This window comes from Moschus berezovskii, chromosome 6, assembly GCF_049115385.1.
Source record: "Moschus berezovskii isolate FMDL1 chromosome 6, NW_MosBer_1.0, whole genome shotgun sequence".
Lineage (NCBI taxonomy): Eukaryota > Metazoa > Chordata > Mammalia > Artiodactyla > Moschidae > Moschus > Moschus berezovskii.
In genome coordinates this window covers 86,901,832-86,924,856 of record NC_142465.1, presented here as the reverse complement: position 1 = coordinate 86,924,856, position 23,025 = coordinate 86,901,832, and the positions used below count along the sequence as shown (strand labels likewise).

Below are 23,025 nucleotides of genomic sequence, written 5' to 3'. Positions count from 1 at the left end.
TGCCATTAAAGTGGTATATCTGTATATCTGGGGTTGTTGATATTTCTTCCACCAATCTTGATTCCAGCTTGTGATTCATTCACCCCAGCATTTCAGATGATGTACTCTGCATAGAAGTTAAATAAGCAGAGTGACAATATACAACCTTGTCATACTCCTTTCCCAATTTTGAACCAGTCAGTTGTTTCATGTCCAGTTCTAACTGTTGTTGCTTGATCCACATACAGGTTTCTCAGGAGACAAGTAAGGTGGTCTGGTAGTCCCATTTCTCTAAGAATTTTCCAGTTTGTTGTGATCCACATAGCCAGAGACTTTAACCTTTGAAATTCTTAGATGAAATATATGAAAACTGTCCAATCAGAGTAAGATCTCACAATGATTAATGGCATTTTATGAGAGTGAACGCATAATAGAGAATTGATCTAAGCAGCTGTTTATCAGAACTGTAAATATGTTTGTAAAAATAAAGTGGTAAGACCTAGGTTGCTTGGAAACAGAGGGCAAAGTTTTCTGTTAAGCAGCATATGCTTTATTTCCCAGGTGTTTGGTCCACCACAGTAACTGCTAAGTATCAGGAGCTGTATTAGAGTGTGTTGGGAGAATTTATTTGGATGATTAGCTGGTATTTTAAATACTTTAATTAATATTGAAAATCACATAATTTTTCTTTTTTCAAAACTGTTAATGGCCAAATTTTTTGCAAGAATAATTTTAATTTATTTTTTTTAGCTGGTAAAAGAGTGAGTAGATTGTTACACAATTTCAGCCTGACTCTATTTCTCAGATAGGATCAGAGAAACAAAAATTTAATATTACAGTGGAAATCAGATAGACCTAGTTCAAAAACTGGTCTTTGTAAACTTGTTTTTGTTATATTTACTTGCAGTCTTTATAGGCAAAGGTCATTATAAAATGAAGAGGGATTTATGCATTTAATAGAGTTCCTCTCGTGACTAAGGATTATGGGTAATTTATATTAATGTGTGGGACTCAATACAGGATATACACTCATAGGCACTCAATACATGATAGCCATTGTTACAGTGCAAAATGCCAGTAGTTGTGTGTGTGCTTGTTATGCATGTTCCTGAATCATTTTCGTAGACAAATCTCATGGTAATTCCTTATTGAGGAAAAAAATAAAAATAAAGGCAAAATTGACAGAGCAGAGATTGGGTGGAGCCAGTGCAGCTAGAACCGAGTCTCATCTATCTAGCATCCCTCATGGCCCTGAGCAGGGTTCCACAGCCACCTCTGGTGCCCTCACCGAGACCTAGAGCTCTCCAGAGTATAGCATGGAAACCATCCTACTGGAGTTTAAACACTGTGGGTGGAAGAACTGAATCGTACTTACTTTATTAACTGATCAGGCATAACGTGAGATCCAGCGTTAGAGCAGGCACAGAGTGACTGGTCATAGTTTATTAAATGATTCATGTAATTCAGCTCTGATACTTCACATATTCTCTGAATGTCACTGCTAGGTGGAGTTATAGTTTCATGTTGAATTATCAAACCTGCCAGGAAGCATATATCATTTGAAGGGTGTAACGATAGACATCATTATTTTTTCAGATCTAGGTTGGAATTTGCCCTTGACAAATAACAAGATGATGAGTGATGCAAGTGACATGTTGGCTGCAGCGCTGGAGCAGATGGATGGGATTATAGCAGGTAATCTGCATCCTCTAAAAGACGTAGTCATGGCATTTACTTGGCTCTCTTGGCTTTTTTTATTGCAACTCTTTTATTACCTCTCCACTTTGATATTTGCATTTATTGGCTTTCTCCAGTGCCTTTAGGTTCCCCATGGTTTCAATCTTTGTCCTTCTTCCCCAATTTCTGCCAGAATTATTCTTAAATTTTGTTTTAAAATATCAAAAAATTCTGGTACATTTCTGGGCTTCTGATCCAGAGTAAAGGTGACTCTGGTCCAGGTGGTCTGTGGACTGCCCTTGGAGGGAGGGATTACTGTTCTACCCAATATTTAAGAATATTCTCATCTTTTCCCTTAAATCCAACATTCATTTTCCCACCAGTGATGCTCACATCTATTTATTTTTCCAATTCTTTGCTCAGTTTCAGGTCCTTATCTCTACCAGCCAACCAGATACACCCCCTGCAATGTCTTTTTTTTGTTTTAATTTTATTTTATTTTTTATTTTTTGGTAATTAATTTATTTTTTATTGGAGGCAAATTATTTTACAATATTATATTGGTTGGTTTTGCCATACATTGACATGAATTCGCCCTGGGTTTACATAAGTTCCCCCTCCTGAACCCCCCTCCCACCTCCCTCCTCCCTTTATCCTCCCTCTGGGTCATCCCTGCATGCCAGCCCCGAGCATCCTATAACATGCATTGACCCTGAACTAGTGATTCGTTTCACATATGACAACATACGTGTTTCAATGCCATTCTCCCAAATCATCCCACCCTCACCCTCTCCCATAGAGTCCCAAAGACTGTTCTATACATCTGTGTCTCTTTTGCTGTCTCGTATACAGGGTTATCATTTGCATCTTTCTAAATTCCATATATATGCGTTAGTATACTGTATTGGTGTTTTTCTTTCTGGCTTACTTCACTCTGTATAATAGGCTCCAGTTTCATCCACCTCATTAGAACTGATTCAAATGTATTCTTTTTAATGGCTGAATAATACTCCATTGTGTATATGTACCAAAGCTTTCTTATCCATTCGTCTGCAGATGGACATCTATGTTGCTTCCATGTCCTGGCTATTATAAACAGTGCTGCAATGAACATTGGAGTACATGTGTCTCTTTCAATTCTGGTTTCCTTGGTGTGTATGCCCAGGAGTGTGATTGCTGGATCATATGGCAGTTCTATTTCCAGTTTTTTGAGGAATCTCCACACTGTTCTCCATAGTGGCTGTACTAGTTTGCATTCCCACCAACAGTGTAAGAGGGTTCCTTTCTCTCCACATCCTCTCCAGCATTTATTGCATGTAGACTTTTGGATAGCAGCCATTCTGACTGGTGTGAAATGGTATCTCATTGTGGTTTTGATTTGCATCTCTCTGATTATGAGGGATGTTGAGCATTTTTTCATGTGTTTGTTAGCCATCTTTATGTCTTCTTTGGAGAAATGTCTGTTTAGTTCTTTGGCCCATTTTTTGATTGGGTCATTTATTTTTCTGGAATTGAGCTGCAGGAACTGCTTGTATATTTTGGAGATTAATCCTTTATCCGTTGCTTCATTTGCTATTATTTTCTCCCATTCTGAAGGCTGTCTTTTCACCTTACTTATAGTTTCCTTTGCTGTGCAGAAGCTTTTGATTTTAATTAGGTCCCATTTGTTTATTTTTGCTTTTATTTCCAATATTCTGGGAGGTGGGTCATGGAGGATCCTGCTGTGATTTATGTCGGAGAGTGTTTTGCCTACGTTCTCCTCTAGGAGTTTTATAGTTTCTGGTCTTACATTTAGCTCTCTAATCCATTTTGAATTTATTTTTGTGTATGGTGTTAGGAAGTGTTCTAGTTTCATTCTTTTACAGGTGGCTGACCAGTTTCCCCAGCACCACTTGTTAAAGAGACTGTCTTTTCTCCATTGTATATTCTTGCCTCCTTTGTCAAAGATGAGGTGTCCATAGGTGCATGGATTTATCTCTGGGCTTTCTATTTTGTTCCATTGATCTATATTTCTGTCTTTATGCCAGTACCATACTGTCTTGATGACTGTGGCTTTGTAGTAGAGCCTGAAGTCCGGCAGGTTAATTCCCCCAGTTCCATTTTTCTTCCTCAAGATTGCTTTGGCTATTCGAGGTTTTTTGTATTTCCATATAAATTATGAGATTATTTGTTCTAGTTCTGTGAAGCAATGTCTTATTATAGACGCATCAGTATCATCATTTAAAACATGGAGCTCACCATCTTTTCTCAGAAGCCCCTCTAGTTGTCCTTTTTTAAAAAATTTATTTATTTTAATTGGAGGCTAATTACTTTACAATATTGTAGTGGTTTTTGCCATACATTGACATGAATCAGCCATGGGTGTACATGTGTTCCCTATCCTGAGCCCCCTCCCACTTCCCTTCCCATCCCATCCCTGAGGGTCATCCCAGTGCACCAGCCCTGAGCACCCTGTCTCATGCATTGAACCTGGACTGGCGATCTATTTCACATATGGTGTCTTTATCTTGGCTAATCTTATTGTCCTCCCACTATACACTTTCACAAAGCAGTTTACGTCATTCTAGACACAACTCGTATGTTCCCCCACTTAGTCAAATTCTGTCACTTCTGCCTCCTACCAAATTCTCCCAGTCCCTTTTTTCCTCTCTAAAATCTATTGTGTCTGTGCTACCGTTGTCCTGCTCTATCTAAATAGCCCTCCCACTTGATGTCCTCGGTGCGCTTGCTTTCCTGCTCTAGTCCATCCTTTTTTCCAGACCACCAGAACCTTTTTCTCTGAAATGCCAGTCTCGGCAATGGAGACGCAGACATAAAGAACGGACTTGTGAACACAAGGAGGGAAGGAGAGGGTGGGATGAATCGAAAGAGTAGCACTGAAACATATGCTTTATCATATGGAAAACAGATAGCCAGTGGGAATTTGCTGAATGGCTAATTCTTTCAATCTGGTGCTCAAATCTGGTGCTCTGTGATAACCTAGAGGGGTGGGAGGTGGAAAGGAGGTTCAAGAGGGAGAGGACATATGTATACCTATGATTCATGTTGGCGTATGGCAGAAACCAACACAGTATTGTAAAGTAATTATCCTCCAATTAAAAATAAATTAAAAAATAAATAAAATGCCAGTCTGATCATCCTCCTTACGAATGTTCAGCAATTCTCTGTTACAGAAGCTGAGCAAAAGAAGTGGAATATTATCTCCTTGTTTTCTCATCATGGTGAGGGGACTGACTAGTAGATGAGCCCCTTCACCCGCTGGCAGATCCCCCAGGAGTAGTGCTACCTAAGCTGTTTTGTCTTCCATGGGCTTCCCTGGTAGCTCAGTAGGTAAAGATTCTGCTTACAATGCAGGAGATCCGGGTTCGATCCCTGGGTTAGGAAGATCATCTGGAGAAGGAAATGACAACCCACTCCAGTATTCTTGCCTGGAAAATCCCATGGACAGAGGAGCCTGGCAGGCTACAGTCCATGGGGTTGCAAGAGTCAGATATGACTTAGTGACTAAACCACCACCAAACCAAGCTCTTCTGTCACATTTTGTGTCTTGTCTCAAGAGAAGGACTTTTCATGTATTTGGGAACGAACCAATTACAAGGAGGAGATGTCTGAATGGGTTGGCCTGCATGCACCTGGTGGTCAGGGTCCTGTTACAGTTGGCCTTGACCAGTGACCAGGGTCAGGATATAGTTGTCCTGGCCCCAGCTGCTTCTCTTTTCTGGTCACAGATTGGACCCTACTCGACTTTGGTGGTTTGGAGAAACCAAGGGTGTTTTCCTCTTCAGAAGGTTCTTCTCTTCAAGGAAGTGACCTGCGTGGTCTCTATTATACTTCTATGTCTTGGAGACCTTCTTTCAATCTGACCTCCTTTGTAGATTAGACCACATTTTGAACACTGTATTCAGTTCTTAGACTATTATTTTCACAGTGTCATTGGCACGCTAAAACTTACCTAGAGAAGGTAAGCATGAAGGTGAAGAGTTTAACAAACTAAGGAACTGGTTATGTTTAATCTAGGAAAGTGTATTCTTGCTTGGGGAATGATATTCACTTTTATCTTTTTAATTCTTAAAAAATTGTTTTAACTGCCATTTTGAAAATTGAAATATAGTTGATTTACAGTGGTATGTTAGTTTCAGGTATACAATGAAGTAATTCAGTTACATGTACATATACTTTCTTTTTCAGATTCGTTTTCATTATAGGTTTTTATAAGATATTGATTATAGTTCCTTGTGCTCTACAGTGGGTCCTTGTGTTTGTTTTCTATAATGTGTGTGTGCTTAGTCACTCAGTCGTGTCCAGCTCTTCTGGGAACCAGGGACTGTAGCCCACCAGTCTCCTTGTCCATGGAATTTTCCAAGCAAGAATACTGGAGTGGGTTGCCATTTCCTTCTCCAGGGGATCTCCCCAACCCAGAGATTGAAGCCGCATCTCTTGCATCTCCTGCATTGCAGGCGAATTTTTAACCACTGAGCCATCAGGGAAGCCCCATTTTCTATGATATATGCTTTTAAATAGTTTAAGTACTGTTATATGAGAAAGAGAATGGATTTACTCTGTCACAATTTCAGAAAATATAACAACTAGAACCAATTTTAGGTTCTTTCCAGGGATTATATACAACCTTTCCTCTCATCAAGGGAAGTGATATTTCTGAGGGCTTACATGTTACACATTCCACTAGATTGTGCCCTTGTTCCTCAGTGCCAGCAGGGCCTCAGGAGCAATACTAGAGTCATTAAGACAACGAGATTCCCCAGCTCTCACCTCACACTCAGTCAGTCGGAGCTTTGTGGGTAGGATCTGGATTTATATTTTCAAATTACCGTCAGTAATTCTCCAACTGAGGTAAGAGGAAGAAGAGGAGAACTGACAACAAACATTTGGGAGTTTTTCTAAATACACACCTCTCCCCTCTTCCCACTTTGTTTTGTGTTGAAGACTGAACAGAACAGAGGGTTACCGTGGGCTCACATGTTTTTTAAATCATTGCATTGTATGATCCTAATACTTAAAGCTGCTGGAATATAGGACGTTACAATGTCTGGGTTTTGCTGCTTTTCTGTTCTTCCCTCCTCCTGACTTGCTCACCTCTTTTTTTTTTTTTCTGAGTTCTCATCTCATTTGTGCAGGGTTTCCTGAGGGGGCTGATTTAGATGGTTATGTGGCTCCATTAGCATTCATCACTATGCATATCAGTGGTTACCATTATCACAGTTTGGTAGATGTTTGATCCAAATCTTGTGGTCCACTAATCAGGGACATCAATGCAATGAAACAGCTGAAAGAGAATTCCTTTCCCCATTGTTAGAACTGATCAAGCCCTGTGGCCAACTGGAGAGAGAACTTAAACGTTGGCTCACAGTTCTCATCCAGCTGTAAGACCTTTAGATTTGTGAGAAATGAAGTGAAAGTCGCTCAGTCATGTCCAATTCTTTGTGACCCCATGGACTATAGAATTCTCCAGGCCAGAATACTGGAGTGGGTAGCCTTTCCCTTCTCCAGTGGATCTTCCCAACCGAGGGATCGAACCCAGGTCTCCCGCATTGCAGGCAGATTCTTTACCAGCTGAACCATAAGGGAAGCCCGGATTTGTGAGGTGATGGCCTAAATATCATAGTTACTGAAATTTAAGTGTAAAGTTAATATGTATATTTAATGGTATGTTTGATCGACCAGAAAATAAAAATCAAAGAGATGTAGAAGTATCTATGGGTGCTTTCAGAATGCACTGAGTCAGTGTATGTATTTAAGTAGTAGAGTGTTCTGTAAAGGTAATAGAAAACAAAAATGGCTTTAAAACTATGTTTTGAAGCTAACATTACCGAGAGCATTTGATGCTAGGCTGCAAACAAAATTGTGGGGGAAAGTGTTTATCCACACATGCTTCCTTGTTACGTATACAATGTGCATGTGTAAGTTATTGAACTTCAGACATTAAATTCTAGGCAATTAACTGAGAGCTGGCTCTCTTACCGTTGAAATTATGCTATGCAATTTCCACCTCAATATGCAACTTCTTTCTAGGGGGATTTAAAAACTTTATGCTTTCTAAATTTTTATTTTGGGGAATACATGGCTCCACCCAAACTGATCTGCTGTCTTCTTAGCCTGTGTTTCTTGAGGTCAGCACATCTTATATCAAGACTCATCCTACTCTTACTATGCCACACAGCTGGCCTCCCTGTTAGGTATTTGACCACTGATATTTAGGAAATGGCAACCCACTCCAGTTTTCTTGCCTGGAAAATCCCTTGACGAGAGGAGCTTGGCGGGCTACAGTCCACAGGGTCTCAAAGAGCTGGACACAATGACTAAGCAACAACAATCTCTCATCAATTATATAGTTTTTGTTTTTTCACCAAATGACTATCCCTTGGAGAGGTTTACGTGATTGAATTCTCTTTTCCCTACTCCTTGTTTGGTCATTCCTCACTGTGACTAGACTTGCTTTCACCTTCAGCTTTGGTATATTATCCAGCATAAATCCCATTGCTCTCTATGATTTTTTTATTTTTCTAAACCTAGGTTCTAAGGCCCTGGAATATTCCAATGGGATTTTCGATTGCCAGTCCCCCACCTCCCCGTTCATGGGAAGCTTGCGAGCCCTGCACCTTGTGGAAGACCTACGTGGGTTGCTGGAGATGATGGAAGCTGACGAGAAGGAGGGCTTGAGGTGCCAGATCCCAGACTCTACCGCGGAAATGCTCATCGAGTGGCTCCAGAGTCAAATGGTAGATATCCGCTTCTTACCAGCCCCACACCGTGCATCTTCTGCTGCTTAGTCCAAAACTTAGAACATAAAGTAGCTGATCAGAACAGGAAAAAAACAGCTACAGGGTGACAAGTTTGCCCCGACTTTATCCATTAAGAGATTCTGATTTCCTTTTGACTCTAAAGATTTTTTTTTTAATTGCTGTTAGTATACATTTCCTGTGTGCCAGCTGGTCACCTGATTTTGCCCATAAAGGTGGACTAACATTTGAACTGTGCTTGAATGACCTGCTGTGGCTTAAAACAGTCCTGTGAGGGAAAGAGTTTTACACTTAATAGATGCTTTACTGGTAATACTGGGAAGTTTATTTGAAAAGACTCAGTCACGATTCAAAATAGGGAGTACAGTGAATGTTGTTGTTCAGTTGCTCAGTCGTGTCCGACTCTGCGACCCCATGGACTGCAGCAGGAGATACTTCCAATCGTGAGGGAGGTTGGTAGCAGCATGTGGTGTCAAGTGCCATCTAGTGGTTGTGACAGTCATTTTGATTCAAGTACATGAATTAATCTGTGGATTGGGCGCTGAATGGTGTTCTTAGTCACTGAACAATGAGCCTCTTTCTAGGCATCCTTCTCGAAAACTGATGGCATGGCAGATCTGCCCTTTCCCTGAAAACAATGGTGAATGCTATGTTTTAGTATGTGTTAAACACATAAAATCCACAGAATGTCACAAAAATATTCGAAAGAGAAGCTAGAAAAAATGTTTATTTTGTAAGTATTTAATGGATATTCAGTTTTTCAGGAAAATGCATGAATAAGCTTATAAGTTAATTGTTTTTATATAAAAGTTAATGAAAATTGTATGAAAGAATGAATTTTTGGTCTGTGGTGGCAATGTCAGCTCTTTGCTTTGGGAACCTTAATAGTATCAGTACTTTGCACCTAAAGCATTTTCATGTAATGTGATACAAACACTAATGCTCCTACCTGTTCCAGCAAGTGTACATCCCCAGTTCAAGTACAAGCGGTATGGTCCATCTTTTAGCACATCTCTGCAACCTTGATCAGGGTAAAATACACATAAATATTTTACTTTGTATATCTTACTTTGAGATAGTTTACTTTGTATAACAGTATTTTAGATATTTCATTTTGTATATTTTACTTTGTATAATAGATATATTTTACTTTGTATAATACACAGTACCTATTCTTGAACCTTTAGTTTTTCTGCAAGTTTCTCCTCTAGAGATTTAAGTACCCAGGTCTGCTGATTTCTTTGGGGAATTGCTTCATGCTCTGAAACCAGAGATTTCCTGGCATATTTCTCAGGCTTTCTACCTCCTCCCTTGCCCCTTCTTTACACTTGTTTTCCTGACCATTCAGCACACTTTGGGAAGGGAACTTAGAGGAACCCATTCCCACCTTGCATTTAGAGGCAGCCAATGCAGCTGTAACATGAGGGCACTGTGGTTAAGTGTTTCACTTGTGTCCAAAATATCTCCATTAATAGGTGCTCGGTCTGTTAAAGTGTTTCTGGAAAAGATTGAAAGTGATGTGATGGTTCCTGAAACATAAATCATGTCATCCGTGCTTTTTTGAGAAACCTACAGTGGTAGTCACATGTGACTTAGAGATAGAAACCACAGTGCTTGCTGGACTGCAAGGCCTTTAGTTTAGTACTTGCTCCTTGTTGCCTTCTGACCTCAAGTCTCACTGCCGTCTTTTGCTCCACTTCAGGCACGTGGGATTCCTCACTGATTCTCAAACATGTTGGTGAAACTGGGCCTCAGGGCCTTTGTACTGGCTGTTTACTCTGCCTGGAAAGTTGTTTTCTCAGATTATCTGGATGACTAGCTTTGTTGCATTTACTTAAAAGTTGTGCTCTCCGTGAGGCCTTTCCTGCCCACCTGATCTAAAATTTCACATAGTTATTCTTCATAGTACATCTCCCTACTTTTATTTATTTTACTAAGAATGCACCACTTATGTACTATGTATTTGCCATATTTATATGTATTTTTTTCTGTCTCCAACTGGAATGGAAGTATCATTGAGACTTTTGGCTATATATAAAACGAATCAAAACAAAACCACTGCATCGATGGTCCCCAGAACAATGCTTGGCATGCAATAGGTGGTCAGTAATTATGTTTGTGATGAATGTTGCTCCGTGAATGATAAAATGGTATATATATTTGAATGAACTTGATTCAACATTTATTAAAATAGCATTTATTTATTGTGTTAAATTTATTCATTTGATGGATAATGTCTTGTTAATTTGTGGTTTTGGTTGCTCTTTGTGTTAATATCTAACATTTTAAAGTTAAGTATCCACAAAATGGACAAATACTTTACACACCTTACAAAGATTCAGTTTTTATCCAAAAAAATGACAGTTAAAAAACTAACTAAATGTTAACTCCAGAGAGGTAAGTTTTCTTGGGTTAAACTTATTTATATCTGTACAACCTGATTTATATCTGTCCCTTCATGTGGAATCCAGTCCTTCCAAATTACATGTATTTTTGCAAGCATGTAGATAATGAAATAAAAAAAAAAGAAAAAGATTGATAAAGGGCAAAGCCCAAAGCAAGAAGAGGAGAGTGGGAGTGAGTGTTTGGAATAATGAAGGCATAGGTGTGCGACCTTGTTGTTTATCCTTCTGTATATACCAGTTTACATCTGCTAATCCTGGAGGATTATCTGCTGATACTAGAGGACAGAGGAGCCTGGTGTGCTTCAGTCCATGGGATCACAGAGTTGGTCACGTCTTAGTGACTGAATACCAAAAACAGTCCCAGCTATCATAAACACAGGGAACTATATTCAGTATCCTGTGATAATCAATAATGGAAAAGAATATAAAAAATAATTTGTGTGTATATATGTGTATAACTGAGTCACCTTGCTATACTATAGCAATTAACGCTGCATTGTAATTCAATTATGCTTCAATAAAAAATAAACAAAAAGGCATAGGTATGACATGAATAGTCAGAGCTTAGCTTATCATAGACTTTAATTTTAGAACCAAAGGGAATTGAGGCAGTATTAAGACTCCAACAGGTAGAAGGTCTTATGCTTGCAATTTAATGATTTGATGATAGTATAGCCTTCTCCCATTTGATATCTCAGAAGCTGTGATGTGTTCCATGATCTTAAAAATGGTATCTGTACATGTTTTAGACTTCCCTGGTGGCTCGGAAGGTAAAGAATCTGCCTGCAGTGCAGGATACCCGAGTTTGATCCCTGGGTTAGGAAGATCCCCTGGAGAAGGGAATGGCAACAAACTCCTGTATTCTTGCCCGGGAAATCCCATGTCAGAGAGGTTCCTGGCAGGCTGTAGTCCATAGGGGTCACAAAGAGTCAGACATGACTGAGCATGCATGCAGATACCTAGAGGAGACAAATAAATTCATAGAGAGAAAATAGAATAGTGGTTGCCATTGGCGGGGGAAAGGGTGGGATGTGGAGTTAATATTTAATGGATACAGAGCTTGAGTTTTGCAGTATGAAAAGAGTTCTGTAGATGGATGATGGTGATGATTCCACAGACCTGTGAATGTGCTTATTGCCACTGAACTGTACATATAAAAATGGTAAATTTTTATGTGTTTTACCCTAATCAAAAAATTTTTAAATAGTAATTTGATAAAGTTTGGTGGCATCTTAGAATTGAAGGAACACAGAATTCTCCCGATTGTGTCTTAAGCTGTTTGTCTGTTTCCTCATCTGTAAAATGGGAATGGTGGTTTCTGCCACACAGGATTGTGAAGATCCTATTAGCTAATGTATGTTGAGTGCTTGTCAGTGAGCCTGGCAGAGGATTAGTTGAAAAGGTCATAGTGAAGAGTGGATTGTAGAGAGTAGAGGGAAACATTTAGCAGGACCTTTTGAAATGAAGGAAAGAAAGGGTTGAGGCTGGTTATGGGGCGGGGTGACGGTTACCAATTATTTATACAGTTTACTTCTTTGACAGAAGAGTGCAGACATTTCTCCGACTATGGGGAAGCTTCCACAATGTTTTAGAAAAACTTATTAATGATATGAGTTACATAATTAATATTTCATTCATGCTTAATGATGGCCAACCTGAAAGTCCATTTACTTAAGACTGACTGATGCTAAGCTTCAAATTAGTGCAACTGGGCCTTTGCATTTCTGATTATAATTTTACCCAGACCAGGAAGATGCCCTGGTTTCCTGTAGTTCAGTTCAGTTCAGTTCAGTCGCTCAGTCGTGTCCGACTCTCCGCGACCCCATGAATCACAGCACGCCAGGCCTCCCTGTCCATCACCAACTCCCGGAGTACACTCAAACTCATGTCCACAGAGTCGGTGATGCCATCCAGCCATCTCATTCTCCGTCGTCCCCTTCTCCTCCCGCCCCCAACCTTTCCCAGCATCAGAGTCTTTTCCAGTGAGTCAACTCGTCGCATGAGGTGGCCAAAGTATTGCAGTTTCAGCTTTAGCATCAGTCCCTCCAATGAACACCCAGGATTGATCTCCTTTAGAATGGACTGGTTGGATCTCCTTGCAGTATAAGGGACTCTCAAGAGTCTTCTCCAACACCACAGTTCAAAAGCATTGATTCTTCGGCGATCAGCCTTCTTCACAGTCCAACTCTCACATCCATACATGACCACGGGAAAAACCATTGCCTTGACCAGACGGACCTTGGTTGGCAAAGTAATGTCTCTGCTTTTTAATATACTATCAAGGTTGGTCATAACTTTCCTTCCAAGGAGTAAGCGTCTTTTAATTTCATGGCTGCAATCAGCATCTGCAGTGATTTTGGAGCCCAAAAATACAAAGTCTGACACTGTTTCCACTGTTTTTCCATCTATTTCCCATGAAGTGATGGGACCAGATGCCATGATCTTTGTTTTCTGAATGTTGAGCTTCAAACCAACCTTTTCACTCTCCTCTTTCACTTTCATCAAGAGGCTTTTGAGTTCCTCTTCACTTTCTGCCATAAGGGTAGTGTCATCTGCATATCTGAGGTTATTGATATTTCTCCCAGCAATCTTGATTCCAGCTTGTGCTTCTTCCAGCCCAGCGTTCCTCATGATGTACTCTGCATATAAGTTAAATAAGCAAGGTGACAATATACAACCTTGACGTACACCTTTTCCTATTTGGAACCAGTCTGTTGTTCCATGTCCAGTTCTAACTGTTGCTTCCTGACCTGCATACAGGTTTCTCAAGAGGCAGGTCAGGTGGTCTGGGATTCCCATCTCTTTCAGAATGTTCCACAATTTATTGTGATCCACACAGTCAAAGGCTTTGGCATAGTCAATGAAGCAGAAATAGATGTTTTTCTGAAACTCTCTTGCTTTCTCCATGATCCAGCGGATGTTGGCAATTTGATCTCTGGTGCCTCTGCCTTTTCTAAAACCTGCTTGAACATCTGGGAGTTCACGGTTTACATATTGCTGAAGCCTGGCTTGGAGAATTTTGAGCATGACTTTGCTAGCGTGTGAGATGAGTGCAATTGTGCGGTAGTTTGAGCATTCTTTGGCATTGCCTTTCTTTGGGATTGGAATGAAGACTGACCTCTTCCAGTCCTGTGGCCACTGCTGAGTTTTCCAAATCTGCTGGCATATTGAGTGCAGCACTTTCACAGCATCATCTTTCAAGACTTGTAATAGCTCAACTGGAATTCCATCACCTCCACTAGCTTTGTTCGTAGTGATGCTTTCTAAGGCCCACTTGACTTCACATTCCAAGATGTCTGGCTCTAGGTCAGTGATCACGTTATCGTGACTATCTTGGTCGGGAAGATCTTTTTTGTACAGTTCTTCTGTGTATTCTTGCCACCTCTTCTTAATATCTTCTGCTTCTGTTAGGTCCATACCATTTCTGTCCTTTATCGAGCCCATCTTTGCATGAAATGTTCCCTTGGAATCTCTAATTTTCTTGAAGAGGTCTCTTGTTTTTCCTATTCTGTTGTTTTCCTCTATTTCTTTGCATTGATCACTGAGGAAGTCTTTCTTATCTCTCCTTGCTATTCTTTGGAACTCTGCATTCAGATGCTTATATCAGGTAGCAGGTTATTCCTTCGCTACTAATTTCTGCTGCCTTCTTAATTGTTTTAGATGATCAGAAGCTGGATAAGAAAATGGAAAATAGACTGTTACAGTGAAGTGAAGTTAAACCTATAAAAATGAATTTGTTTTAATTAGGTAGCTAAACATGTAGCCTTCTAGGAATGAGTAAGTTTCTTTGAAGACTTGAAAGTTTGTCTCCTGTGGTAAAACAACAGCAGCAACAAATCAATTGAATATGACATATTTGTTCAATTACTGAGGTATAATTCTCTGTTTTAATTGTGAAATGTATGTTAACACAAATATTAATAACAGAGAATTATGTCCTTTATCAAGCTCAAAGTTTAAGAGGGCAATAGAAAAAAAGTCTTAATTTTTTGAGCCTAGCAAGTAGTTTTTGTTTACTCTAGATCTAACTTGATGCACTGCCCTAGAACATTCTTATGACGCTTTCTCCAGTAGATGGACGCAAGGTTCGTGACCTTGACAGGATCCTGAAATCCCAAAGCGTCTGGTTGTTTGGCAGCTTTAATTATGACACGATCTCAAAGTCAGCAGAAATTACAGAAAAAGACAGTTTGGGGGACTTGCCTGGTGGTCCAGTGGTTAATAATCCACCTTGCAATGCAGGGGACGCAGGTTCAATCCCTGGTCGGGGAACTAAGATCCCATCTGCTGTGGTGCAGCTAAACCCATGTGCCACAATTAGAGAATCCGTGCACACAGCACAGGATCCAGCATGTCGCAGCTAAGACCTGACACAGTCAAATAAATTAATTTAAAAAAGAATCCCCTTAAAAAAAAAAGTTTTCTGCAAAGTGAATTAAAATACTCATGGTAAAAACTGCACATCAGGCATGATAACCCAGTAGTATATCAGTGGGGGAAATGAAGTGCTCTTGACTGACTTCTGACCTGTTAAATCATTATAATGCATTTCTATCTTTACTCTATGTTGAAAAAGATAATATTAATCCTAAATGTCCCTTGGGTTAAGTGTTTCCTAAAAATAATAATACTCATAATTTATTTAAAGAGTTCAGACACGGGGCGTGTTCTCTCCAGGGCTTCTAGCTGTTCTCCCCGAGTCCTTGACCCCCAGCCGCACACTCCATCCCCACCCGGCCACCCTCTGATCCCCGCTGGTCTCTGGCCAGCTTCTTTCTCTTTTCCTGTGTACCTCCAGGGAATGTTTTTCCAAGCCTTGGCAAACAAGATACATCTTAAGGTTGAATCCCGTATGTGGTCACAATTATATGAGCTGTGCCTCATCTGTCACTGAGACATCCTAGCTGAAGTTAAACCTGTTTTTCCCTTATGCTTCTGGAAAACTCCCAGGAAAGCACATGGACCGAGTCAGCACAGTTCTCCATCAAAAGATGCCAGTGTGTGAACAGTGGGAGAGGTGCTTTCAGTGGAATCCCAGGCTGCCAGTAGTGGTTGGGATTGAATAGAAAGATTCCTCTATTCTTTTACAAAAGTAAGTTAAAAAAGAATAGTGCTGGTCACTCAGTTGTGTCTGACTCTTTCCACCCCATGGACTGTAGCCCACCAGGCTCCTCTGTCCATAGAATCCTCCAGGCAAGAATACTGGAGTGGGTTGCCATCCCTTCCTCCAGGGGATCCTTGAAAGAGTAAGTGGCAAGAAAAGTAGACACAGCATTTTTCCTTGATCTCAAGTTCTCCTTCCCAAAGTAAAAGATATTCTTCTGCTAGCTCTGCAGCCTGTCACATGGCTGGGTTTTTTAAAAATAAGCTTTCATTGGAGTATAGTTGCTTTACAGAGTTGTGTTAGATTCTGCTATACAGCAAAATGAATCAGCCATACATATACACATATTATCTCCCTTGTGGACTTCCTTCAGGTCACCACAGTGCGTTAAGTAGAGTTCCCTGTGCTATATTGTAGGTTCTCATTAGTTATCTATTTTATACATAGTATCAATAGTGTATATATGTTAATCCCAGTCTCCCAATTTATCCCACCATCCCTTAACCCCTTGATATCCACATATTTGTTCTCTATGTCTGTGTCTTGGATTTTTATAAATACTCAATACGGAAATGAACAATGGTTGAATGAATGAGTATGTTTTATCCCTAGAATAGGAGCTGGCTTTAGGTTTTGGGGGTTTCTGTTTTCCATCCATCTGGAACTCAGGGAACTTTGGAGCATACCTGTGACTGGGATAATGTTGCAGTCTCAGTGTGTACTCCTCTCCCCACTACAGAAGCTTTGGGAGCATCGTGATATGCCTGAAAATAAGTTGAGGAAAGGGTAAAGCCCATCTTCCCTTCTCAAGGGTCTAAAAGAACTCTTTAGGAGACACTGAAGCAGTCTGCTTATTTAACTTATATGCAGAGTACATCATGAGGAACGCTGGGCTGGAAGAAGCACAAGCTGGAATCAAGATTGCCGGCAGAAATATCAATAACCTCAGATATGCAGATGACACCACCCTTATGGCAGAAAGTGAAGAGGAACTGAAAAACCTCTTGATGAAAGTGAAAGAGGAGAGTGAAAAAGTTGGCTTGAAGGTCAACATTCAGAAAACTAAGATCATGGCATCTGGTCCTATCACTTCATGGGAAATAGATGGAGAAACAGTGGAAACAGTGTCGGACATTATTTTGGGGGGTTCCAAAATCACTGTGGATGCTGATTACAGCCATGAAATTAAAAGATGCTTACTCTTGGAAGGAAAGTTATGACCAACCTAGATAGCATATTAAAAAGCAGAGACATTACTTTGCCAACCAAGGTCCATCTAGTCAAGGCTATGGTTTTTCCCGTGGTCATGTATGGATGTGAGAGTTGAACTGTGAAGAAGGCTGATCGCCGAAGAATTGATGCTTTTGATCTGTGGTGTTGGAGAAGACTCTTGAGAGTCCCTTGGACTGCAAGGAGATCCAACCAATCCATTCTAGAGGAGATCAATCCTGGGTGTACATTGGAAGGACTGATGCTAAAGCTGAAACTCCAATACTTTGGCCACCTCATGTGAAGAGTTGACTCATTGGAAAAGACTCTGATGCTGGGAGGGATTGGGGGCTGAAGGAGAAGGGGACGACAGAGAATGGATGGCATCACCGACTCGATGGACATGAGTCTGAGTGAACTCTGGGAGTTGGTGATGGACAGGGAGGCCTGGAGTGCTGTGATTCATGGGGTCGCAAAGAGTCGGACACGACTGAGCGACTGCACTGGACTGAACAGAAGCAGTCTGTCTCTTCACTGGTGCTGGCCGTGGATGCACAGAGGAGGAGATGCAGGTGTGCCCTGGCCATGTAACAGGACAGCCTCTGCTCGTGGCCGTGAATAGTTTAATGTGGCACAGATGCTCCGAGGGAAGCACTCTCATGATACTTCTGAAAAGATTGTCAGATGAAAGCCCTTGGCATTTGCTGTTCTCACCAGCATTTCAGATATAGTTACATTTTTGGAGTAGTGAGTCTTAGAGGCTGACCTGCTACTGTGGTTTTTCTTGCTCCAGAGCACTTGTTTTTGCTCCAGTTGACTGTTTAGTTAAGAAGATGCCTTCTGTCTCTGGGAAACAAGCACAGTGAAAATTAAAACCCAGAAAAACAAAATCCCAAAGCCATAGCCTGATTCTGACCATGTGTGTAATCTTGACTTGGAAAGTACAGCATATATTCAGGATCACTCTGAGTTTCAGTCTTTGATGTGCTTTCTGACAACATTGAATAAACTGATATCTTTCTAGGAGAGGGTTGTGATTGAGTTTTGGGGGTATGATAAAATGTGTGTGAGATTTATTTCCCTTTTTGGGTTTCTTAGCAAATGATGAGATGATGAGATTTTGGAATAAGTAGAGGGCTTCCTAAAGAGGCTGTTCTTTTGAATTTCAGTAGAAATTTAGGAGGAAAATATAAGTGGGGTGTTTGCAAGATGGACCTAGAGTCAGAGGTACCATAGTACAAAGGGTGGAGGGGCTGCTCTGGTGGCCCTGCATGGTAGCAGTGTTGCTCTGAGATGATTGTTTACAGCCCAGGATCAGGCCTCTCCATCCTAATCACACTACATCGAGTGTGAGGCCCAGACAGCAGAGCACTGCTCCTGCCTGGTGGATTGATTTCCAACATTGTTGGTGTTGTGTTTGACTCTTTGTACAAAAGAGTGTGAGATGCTGTCTTGTGTGTTGGACCCAAATGAAATGTGACTGTGATGTTTGTGGCTGAAAGATTCAAGTCTTATTTCAGTCTTTCCTCTAGTGGAAAGCAGGCAATGGATGTTTGCATGCAGTGGTAGAAATATTAATACTGTGATTAAGACATGAACGACCCTGTATTAGATATATCATTTGGTAGCTAAAGATAACATTTAATTAAATGAGCTTTAGTTTAACATACCTTCCTTTTTATTTCTTTCTTTTTGGGACCATACCATGTGGCTTGTGGTGGGAGGGTTAGGGTTTAGGGCTTAGGGTTAGGGATCTCAGGTCCCTGACCAGGGACTGAACCTGAGTCACGCCAGTGCAAGTCAAGTGTTCTAACCAATAGGCCACCAGGGAACTCCCGACTTTCCTTTCTTGATATTGAATTTTAAGAAATAGAATCATGAAATCATAAGTGTATGGCAGTTTTAAAAGCTGGTATATTTATGGGATTTCCCTGGCAGTCCAGTGGTTAAGACTCCACCTTCCAATGCAGGGAGGGGTGTGGGTTCAGTTCCTGGTCAAGGAACTAAGAGTCCACATGCCACATAGTGTGGCCAAAAGATTAGACAAAAAAAAAAAAAAGAAAGGCTAGTATATTTTCTGGGTGGGGAGAGAGCATGAATGAGAAGAGTGTGAGTGAGAGAGACAGATGGTGCTAGTCCAACTCTTTTTAAACATTTGTTGTCTATAAAGTTGGACTGATTTTCCTTTCCCCATTTTAATTCTGTTACCATTCTGATATGGGAATGCTATATTCAAAGGAGTTCTATATTATAAGATAAATAAGTTTAATCATAGCAAATCACTACTGGTATATTGATTTTGGATTTTTACAGTAAAACAGAGCTCAGGAAAGAACAACAAACCAAAACTGAAGGTTGGGGAGAAAAGAGAGCCAGGTGTAGGCCAATGCAAATCAATAAAACTAAGAAAATCAGAGGGAAACACAGCATGGTACTTTCTACAAAAAGAACAGAAGACTCCCACCTGTCATGAAGCTGAAACTGGGTGATGAGTACAAAGGGTCTCGTCATTGTCGTCTTTATTTTTATATATATTTGAAGCTTTCTGTAATAAAACATTTTAAAGAAGAGACTCATATAATGTAAAATGTTAACATTTGTAACACCTCTTGCTTGATTGTGTATTTATATTTGATGATTAAAGGGAAATTAATATAAAAAGAAGAACTTCTCTTTAGTTGGTGAAGGGTAAAGTAGATGGTGTGTGTAGCACCTGCCCTGTGAGTTCAGGAAATTCACCTTCTCGGGTGTGGTTTCAGCCTAGCCTTAGGATTTTATAATTCTATGAGGAATAAAGCTTTTTAGACATATCCCTCCAGACCCATTATGTCAGGAAAATCTGGCAAACTCCATAAGTCCCTTAATTAGTATCACTATTATAGTCCAGCTGCCTCTCCTGCCCTGCCCTCCCTGGTGTATTACAGTCCCACCCCTCCACACCTCCAGTTAGTTGAAGATTGCATTGTTAAAATCCTCACATTGATTCTAGTTTTGACCTAAACTCTCAGTTGGATTGAATGTGGTCAATAAAGGGTTGCATTGTGAGTGTTACTAGAAAGAGTTCTTTTGAAGGCATCTCTGGCATTTTGAGTAAAATAATTTGGGCTGGTCTTCAATGCATTGGATGTTAAATTCACCCAATAAGAGTTTATACCAAATATGTTTTTAATTATAGGCTTAGAATTTCATAAGCATTGTGGGAGAATCAAAATAAATGTAATAAAGTTTCCATTAGCACTGAAAGGCTATTAGGAAGAATAAATGATTGACGCATAAAATCACTTGTAAGCCCTCCCTGGCAGAATATGCTGAAAAGCTAATCATGAAGTTCAAGGCAAGACGTGGAGGAGAATTCAGTAGAGTAGAAGAGAATGACATGATATGAGAAAGAGGAGGTGGGAAGCAGCTGTGAAAGGTGGATTTCTATAGGCAGAGAGAAGTGGGAGCTGGTACAGAGGTGGGCACGGAGTTAGATCTTGGAAAGGAGAATGAAAGTTCATTGAGAGAAAGAAATTGATGAGATAAGGATGGAGGTGATAAGTGTAGGTCAGTTCACAGGGAAGACAGGAAAACAAGATTCCAAAGTAGAAGAATGGTAAGCTTGTAAGAAGAAGGTAAGACTCAGTTCTCCCGAGACTGGTAGGAAGAAAGACAGGGAAGATGTAGAAAGCAGTATGTAATACTCTGTGTTGAAGAAGGAAGTACATGAGGGAGTTTGTGCAAGAGGGCCTCAATTACTGACCATTGAAATGGTTCTGGAGGGAATTCTCTGGAGGGCTAATGGTTACAGCTCTGCACTCTGACTGCCAAGGGCCCAGCTTCAGTCTGTGGTCAGGAAACAGATCCCACAAGCCATGCAGCACGGATGGGAGTTGGGGGGGAAGGCTATGAAGTCACCTCTTAAATGTGATAGGAAGAGGATAGGCTTGAGGGGAAAGGAACTAGTGATCATGGTGTGTGCATACCAGATAGTAGAGGAAATGCGAATAAATGTCTTGCTCAGAAGGAAGAAGGCCAGGATAAAACCAAACATTCATTCATCTTTTATTTGCCTGATGTTTATTGGACATCTATCAGTGTTCCTTCATTCAGCAGTCGGTTAGCACCCACTGTGCATCAGATTGAAAGAGGACTGTACAGAGAATTCAGAGTGTCGGTAGAGTCGTGTATGTAGTCAAGTCTAGCCTAGTCCGTTCAGTGTATGCCTGCTGCAGCAAAGGGTCATCTGGGTGTGGTTAACTAGCACATGAGTGAACAGGCAACTCACGGAAGACATTCCAGACCAAGCCCCCGTTGAGGAATGAGGTGGAACAAGGAGGGAAAGAGTTGGAGATACAGTCCGTGCAGAAGGAGTAGCATTGGTGTTTGAGAGAGCATGCCAGGTTTGGGGAGGCGTGGAGTGATCTGGGAGGTAGGGCACAGGAGATGGAGGAAGAATAGAGACAGTAGGGTATTTGCCTAATGGAATGTACCTCTTGCTAGCATTTTTGAGGCAAAGGTAACAAAAATTAGCAGAAACTAACATGTGAACAGAACAGACCTTTATCTACTTGAATATACCAACAGAATACTTCAGAAGTACATAACTATTCCAGCAGTGGCTCATTTGTCTTTTATTACTAAAGTTATTTTAATGTTTAAAAATAAACTACTCACGAGTGTTACGGCTGCTTGTAAATATCAGTACAGTGTTGAGAAACATGAGCATGCTCATTGTGGTCAATTTTTAGTATTTTTTAAATGGATCATTTTGTAGAACTGGTTTGGGGACAGCTTATTTTCATATCATAGGCAGTAGCTTCAAAAAACACTTCTAGAACTTGCTCTAGAAACAGTTCTGATCTTGCTATAGTCTCCTTCAGTCAGGAGAAAGAGGACTTTTGCTTTTTTGTCCTCACTAAGCAGAAAGCTTTTTTTTTTTTTCCTACCGAGGAAAACGTGTCTGTTTATAAAACATTGCTTGTGTAATTTTAAAAGCAGATGCCTACTAATGTCCATGATCAAAACGAGATATTTGAAGTCGTGTAGGGCAAGTCTCAGCACTTTCTCAGATTGAGAACATGCATTACACATCCCACTTCTTTCCCCAAAAACAGTTTATTTTTTAACCTCTTTCAAGAGGTTAAAGGTAAATTTCATTTTCCTGGTAAGCCTCAGGGATGGAAGTCATCCTAGCTGCTCCATCAGTCTCCTTCTAATACTTGTAATTTAATACTGGCTATGATTATTGTGCAGGTATGTGGTCAAACAGCTGATGTTAAAAATTGTACCCACATAGTGTGTGCTTACTAACTAGTTTCAGATTCTCTTGTGGCCTTGTGGGATGTATATATTTTTAGAAGAAACACCCTGCAGTTTTCTTTTTCATTAATTCTCCATTTTTGTTTGTTTTTTGTTTCCTTCCCAATACATAGCTTTTGGTATTTCCAGAATTTATACTAGAAAATGCATTAATTGGAAAGGTAGAATGATAAAAGCAGTTGATCCTGGAAAAATAATAACTGTCACATCAGCTATGTCCTGGGCAGTAAGGATGTACAGTGTGTGTTTTCTCTGATTCTAAGTCTGGGGTGGTTTATTTGCTTTTTCAGTTGAACACTGGTTGGCCCCATTTAACCATTTTGGACTCCACTGGTTTGTATTTCTGTTGTATTTGAATGAGTAATCAGAAAATTCTATTGGGATTACACATTATGTGATTATGAACTATTTAAATGAGATACCAAGGGACACATCACATATACTACTGTGTTTCAAAATGACATTTTTATGTTGTCTGCACTCTGTAAGCCTTTTTAACGTGTCTCCTTAATCACTTGCACATATAAGATGGCTGAGAAAAAAAAAATCTATACTTCCACTCCCAATCTTTATTTCCTTTGGCATTTGTACC

The 23,025-nt window shown here is 40.3% G+C and overlaps 1 protein-coding gene across 8 annotated transcripts in view; it reads left to right on the top strand.

Moving 5' to 3' along the window:
- Nucleotides 1–23,025, top strand: part of PPFIBP1 (PPFIB scaffold protein 1) — a 213,284-nt gene that overhangs the window by 137,446 nt on the left and 52,813 nt on the right. For all 8 annotated transcript variants that reach the window (XM_055396393.2, XM_055396391.2, XM_055396392.2 and 5 more), the window contains 2 exons: nucleotides 1,576–1,674; nucleotides 8,188–8,393. In XM_055396393.2, coding sequence (XP_055252368.1) covers nucleotides 1,611–1,674; nucleotides 8,188–8,393 — 270 coding nt within the window. In that variant the 5' untranslated portion in view covers nucleotides 1,576–1,610. The remainder of the gene's footprint in view (nucleotides 1–1,575; nucleotides 1,675–8,187; nucleotides 8,394–23,025) is intronic.